At 47.8% G+C, this 6,494-nt stretch overlaps 1 protein-coding gene across 1 annotated transcript; it reads left to right on the forward strand.

Annotated features, from left to right (window-relative positions):
* Positions 1-5,161: 5,161 nt before the first annotated feature.
* On the forward strand, positions 5,162-5,908 carry C1H21orf140 (chromosome 1 C21orf140 homolog). The gene has a single exon (XM_073328537.1). It carries the CDS (start codon positions 5,162-5,164, stop codon positions 5,906-5,908), a length of 747 nt encoding a protein of 248 aa, XP_073184638.1.
* The last annotated feature ends 586 nt before the right edge of the window (positions 5,909-6,494 follow it).

Consider the following 6,494-nt stretch of genomic DNA (forward strand, 5'->3'; position numbering starts at 1 on the left):
ACACTCAGTCTCTTACACACATACAATGAGTGCATACACATACTTGCCTACACAGAGCTACTTTTTCATACACTTTGCCAGGGGCTGCCTAAACCACCCAACCAAGAAGGGAGGAGGGTGGGCTGGAGGGGAAAAGATGGGGGGAGAGGGGTGGAAGAGAGAGGATGGGGAGAGAAAGAGGCCAAGGATGAGAGCAGGGTGGGGATGAGAGGGGGCAGTGGGAGGGGTATGTGGGGTGGGTGGGGATGCAGGGAGAGGCAGAAGGCTACAGATGCATGAGGATATGGGGAGCACAGGGGTGTATAGGGACATAACGGGAGCGCAGCAGTGAATGGAGGTGAATGGGGTGCAGGGCTGTGGGGGCTGAGGGACATGGGGGTGGCAGCTCTGGGAGGTGGAGAGGATGGGTGGGAGAGTGCTGTAAGGGGTACATGGCTGGGATGGGTAGGTGGGGGGGCAGGACAGGATGGGACGAGGGAGGGATGCAGTGAGGGGGATGGGTGCACAGGGGGCTGGGATGGGGAGGGATGCAGGGCGATGGGGGTGTAGCCCTATTCCCAGCATTCAGAGACAGGGATACATATACAGTAACTCCTCACTTAACGTTGTAGTTATGTTCCTGAAAAATGTGACTTTAAGCGAAACGATGTTAAGCGAATCCAATTTCTCCATACGAATTAATGTAAAGGGGTGTGGGGGTTAGGTTCCAGGGAAATTTTTTTCACCAGACAAAAGTCTATATATATACACACACACACACATAGAGTATAAGTTTTAAACAAACAATTGAATACTGTACACAGCAATGATGATTGTGAAGCTTGGTTGAGGTGGAGGAGTCAGAAGGTGGGATATTTCCCAGGGAATGCCTTACTGCTAAAAGATGAACTAGCACTTGGCTGAGCCCTCAAGAGTTAACACATTGTTGTTAGTGTAGCCTCACACTCTACAAGGCAGCACGAATGGAGGGAGGGGAGACAGCATGGCAGACAGAGAGACACACACTGTGTGTGTGAGCGAGAAAGAGAGATGTGCATTGCCCCTTTAAGTAAGCTGATGCCACTCTAAGTACATTGCCTTTTTAAGCAGATCAGCAAGCTGAGACCACAGCTGCTGCCAGCAAGCCCCCTCCGTCCTGAGCCCTGTCGTGTTGTCCCCTCCGCCCCCCTGCTCCATAGAGATGGGGTACAGGAGTGGAAGGCAGGAGCAGGGGAGGAGCTAGCCCCCTTCTTCCCTCCTCCCCCCCGCACAGCAAGCAGGAGGCTCCCTGGAGCAGCTCCAAGGCAGAGGGCAGGAGCAGCACATGGCAGTGGGGGGAGGGACAGCTGAACTGCCAGCAATTGGTAGCTGCTGGATGGCTGCCACACAGGGAGCTTAGGGGGGCTGCCGGGTCCACCCTGGTTCCAAGCCCCCACCAGCTAGCTCCAACAGGCTGCTCTTCCTGCAAGCAGTGGACAAAGCAGGCAGCTGCCAAACAACGTTAGAAGGGAGCATTGGGCAACTTTAAATGAGCATGTTCCCTAATTGATCAGCAACATAACAACGAAACAACGTTAACTGGGATGACTTTAAGTGAGGAGTTCCTGTACCTCGAACTCCTGGGTGCAGGAACTCCTGGGACAGGCAGACCGTGGTTTGCCACAGGGCATGTGCCGCAGCTTGAGCCCAGCCACACGAGGAGGGCGAGGAGAAGAGGGCCGGGCAGCAGGGGGCCCCACGTGACCTCTCAACAGCCGCCTGCTGAGCACTCGCGAGTCACGCTCGCGCTAGTTCCTCCCCTGCCCTGACCCAGCCAACAGGATCTGCACCTGCAAGTGCGGGGCGGGGCAACATGCAAACCCCCTTGGCAGCCCCTAAGGCTAGGAGCCAGACATGCCAGCTACTTCCTGACCTGGGAGCCACGTGTCAGGGCAGCTAGCAGGAAGCCTGCCAGCCTCACTGTGTGGTGCAACGGTGCCACCAACTGGACATGCAATGGCCCAGTCAGCGGTGCTGGTCGGAGCCACCAGGATCCCTTTTTGACCGGGTGTTCCAGTCGAAAACTGGATGTCATACCAATAAATTAAAAACCAGCAGGATCTTATTAAAGGGAAAAAGACAAAATACCACATTTATTGTGAATACAGAAAGAATCATAGTAAGCAGTTAGTTATAGCTATAACATTCCATTCAATCTCATATTTATTCACACATTCATTCATACAAACACACACGCAGGTTCTGCAAGGTTGTTATCATAGTTACCAGCCTTAGAGTTGCTCATGCCAAGCCACTGGCCAGGTGGTCTGGACATGAGGAGGGAGCAGGGCCTTGTCAGATGCTCATCTGATGCTCCTGGAAGTTGGTTTGCAGAATCAGACCCCAAAGTTCTCACTTTTTAGAGTCTATTTTTATAGGAATTTCTTCCTATGCCAGTCTATGGGAATTGCTTCATCATGCTGTTGCTGAATCAATCAGCAGATAGCACATTCCTGACGGCTCCAAGATGTTATCTTGTTCTTTGGTTCTCCCATTCTTGAGGCTGTTGGGTGGATTCCAGTCTGCCCTCTGGGGGTCCTCTGGTTATTTCCACATGATGTCTTCTTCAGCCGATGGACACTGGATTCTTAGGCTGGCACCTCCCTGATCATTCAGTTATTATCCACACCAAGCATCCATCCACATACATCCTCTATCTCTATTTTAATCACAATTGTTAATACAACAAAAGGGCGGGAGTCTCTGGGTGCTGTTTCTGTTGTTACAGAGTATTGCTTTGAGTCTCTCTCTCTGTGAATTGCTTTGAGAACAGACTCTGTCTTAGAATGTACTAACACTATTAGCAGCTTGCAAGTTTCACACAGAGGGAGAGAAACAGTACCAAAAACCAAGAGACCTCTTAATTAGTAATACCCTGGAATTTAAACTCTGGGGAATCAAACTCATTTGTGATTTTAATACAGAACTTCTTTAATATGATCCAACACAGACACCTGGTAACCCTATTAGTGTGTAGAGTTAACCCCATGTATGTCTATGTAAGATTGGGGCCTAACACAGAAAGCCTACACTCTGCTAATAAATATGCATAAGTATTGACTTGTGATCCATTCCCATATGATGGATATGTATTGTAGGTTCATCCAACATTTTCCCAGGTATGCATGATCTACACCTTCCATCATTTTTCAGCTGAGGGAGCTGCAGACAGGCTGCATCTCCAAATTGCTAGTCTTGCATTCTCTATGTAACAAGGCTACAACGAATGGCAGGATCACTCATTATCCTTAGCAAGCAGAGCCAGCTTCAAAACTCGGGCAATGGGTCAGCTGCATTAGTCACTGGAGATGGCATTCCTGCCCTCCCTTCACATGTATTTTGGACTCACAGAATTCTCACTAGCTGGTTCATGATAAAAAGGCAGTAAATGTCCACCTGGGGAATTGAGGTGGCAAGAAGAGGAATGTTACGGAAGTGATCCTGTGGGTCATAGGCTATGCTCTGTTCAGAGACATGTACGCAAGATTCAGAGACTGAAGAGTTTGTGCCAGAGAATTTAATTGTGTAATCCAGCCTAGAAAACTAATAATCTGCCAGAGTTTAGTGCCTGGCAAGTAGATACAGGTAAGGGTTGAGCAATCCTGAGGTTAGCACTTCCAGATTTTTATAGAAGAAACAACCTGTGTGTACCTCTAAAGGTGGGGGGAAAGTTGGTAAGAAATTAAGTCTTGAAATATACCTCACCCATTTTCAGTCCCCCACGCAAAAACTTTCTTCATCCCGTTCCCCCAACCACATACACGCCAGTCTTCAGGAGAGAGGAAGATGAAGGAGATCCATCAACATGCCATCCCCACATGACTTCCATCCCCAAACTAGCCTTAGTTTCTCCCTCCCGTCATTCCCCTCTTTGCCTTGTTTCCTTGGGTGACAGCAAGGCTAGTTTCACAAGGAGGACTTAGGTGCTGGCAGGATGGATCCCTACTTTGTGAATATCTCTGGGGCTTAGGCATGAGTTAGCACCACGCTGCTGGGTAGTGTCAGGATTTAGGCAGCTTTGTGCATGCCCAGCCACTGAAATTTAGACACCACAGGCACTTTAATAGTGGAAACTTAGGATACGTCTATACAGCAAAAAGACCCAAACCTTCGACAGCGAGTCTCAGGGCCTGGGTCAGTTGACTCAGGCTCACACTATGTGAATAAAACTAGCTGTGTAGACGTTTAGGTTCGGGCCGGAGCCTTGTCTCTGAGACCTTCCCCCCTCACCGGGTCTCAGAGCCCAAGCTCCAGCCCAAGCCAGGGCATCTATCTGGCTATTTTTAGCTCCATAACATGAGCCCAAGTCAATTAAGCTTGGCTCTGAGACTCATGGCTGTGGGCTGCTTTTTTGGGTTTAGACAGAGCCTTAAGCACTGACAGGGTTAGGTGGCAGCTGAGCAGGGGGATTGTGAAGGCCAGTGGCTTCTAAATATTGGATGTATCATCTAAAGTGGCAGTTAGGCATCTAAATCCCCCTGGTTAATCCCACTCCTAGCAGTCTTCTACTTGCCCTGCCTTCCAACAGCTTCGGGGGCAGGCCAGAGAACTCTTACTGCCACTTTGGCAGGTGTGTTCCACCAGTGGCTGCGTTAACACCCCCTTCCAAAACCTTCTCTTTTCCAAATTCAGCCATCACTGTCTTGTTGTAACGCCACCCCCCTGGTTGACCATTGACAGTGAAGATCAAACCTTGGACCTCTAGATTGTAATCCAGACCCGCCCGTATGGCTTGAGCTAAAGACCTACCCTAGCCAAGGTTTGTAACAGGCTCATCATCCTCTGTGTAGCCTAGTTACCACGACAGGAGGCAGATACCACACTAAGCTGGGATAGGTTATGTTAATAAACACGGGGAGGTAGGCGAAGCGAGGGGGATGATTTTCAGATTGAAAAACATCCTGATGACAAAGTCCTTTACAGCTTGCTGCACAACTGTAGTTTAATTAGCACGACAGAGCTATTATTTCCTGAGATCGCTCTGAATTTTGATCAGCCGTCTGAAAATACTAACGCCGTGCACTGTCTGTTATGAGGCTACTGAATAACACCAGTGTAATGAAAGCCATTATGAGATCATCACTTTCCTACCCTGTATCATCAGAACCTTCTGTGAACTTCAGAGCAAACCGGGGAAAGCAACATGTATCACTTTGTAAATCCTCTTTTAAAGCACATCATCCACAGGAGTTCCTTTGACACTGCTGCGAGGAAGCAGTGCCTGAAGTATTTAAAAGCACTGAGGACTCTGCAGTTTAATGGTCTCAACACCATCTTCTTAGGAGAAACTGATATTTCAGAATCTCTCATAACAGGGGAAAAGATACTGCAGGAAGACAGCCTGAATTGGCCAACATGGACACTCGTTCATGCTGCAAGCAGTCAAGGCTGGGTGCCTTGGAGATACAGAATATTGCTAAGAAATGAATTGCCCATGAAGCAGCATGAAGACATCTTTCAGGAATTCTGTGATTCTCTGAACAAGTTCTATGGGAAATGCATCATCGTAGTGAGAGAGAAAAGGCAGACAAAAGAACCCACCGCTCAGGAGAAGATAACTCACCCGCAGGTCCCATCAGTCATTTACATGTCCAGCATTGAGTGCTGCCCTCAGATTGCTAAAGCCAATGGCCATGAGCTTCTCTCTGTGCCTCTGCCCTACAACTATCTCCACCCTATGGATGTAGCGTGGTCTTCTTTGAAGTGGTTTATTATCAACAACAGAAAGGAATTTTGTCTGAGGTCCATTGAGAGAACTTACTCCTACAGGTGTATACTTTTCAGTGACTTGGTTGAGAAAGGACTAGAAAAGATGACTCCAAGCAAATGGAAGATGGCGACTAACAAAGTGCGGAGATGGGAGAATTACTACCTTGATACATTTGCTTGAAGGTTTCCTCCTGCAAACAACAAATGCTCTTTGATTTAAAAATAAATAAATAAAATAAACGACCAATTAGCCAGTGTACCAGCTCTGCAGAGCCACTTCCCTCCTTAGAGGCCACCCTAAAACAGAAACATCAACAATGATCTTAATAACAAACATCATGTTAATCTGAATTTTAATCTCTTCATGTGGTCCAGGACTAGGGTGGTAAATGGTGTATAAGTGTTGGGATGGATAGACTTAATTCCCTTAATCACAGAGATGGGCCCAAACCAAAACCCAGAATCCAAACAGCGTGATTTTTGGGACAAGTTCAGATGCTGATCTGGGTCTGAATTTTATGGCTTTCTTCTTTCCTTCACCAAATCAAACCCCAGAGTTTGAGTTGGATCCTGATCAGTATATGAATTTTGCAGCTCAGGCCCATCTCTGACCCACTTGGGAGATCTACTAAGGAGTAAAGTACATCTGAGGTGGAAAGCATAGATGCCATTGTCTTTTATGCTTAACAGGGAAAACAAGCCAGAGGAATTCAAGTTACTATTGTCTTTAACATAAAACATAGGTATTGGCATACCACTTCAGACTC

This window comes from Lepidochelys kempii, chromosome 1 (assembly GCF_965140285.1).
Source record: "Lepidochelys kempii isolate rLepKem1 chromosome 1, rLepKem1.hap1, whole genome shotgun sequence".
NCBI lineage: Eukaryota > Metazoa > Chordata > Testudines > Cheloniidae > Lepidochelys > Lepidochelys kempii.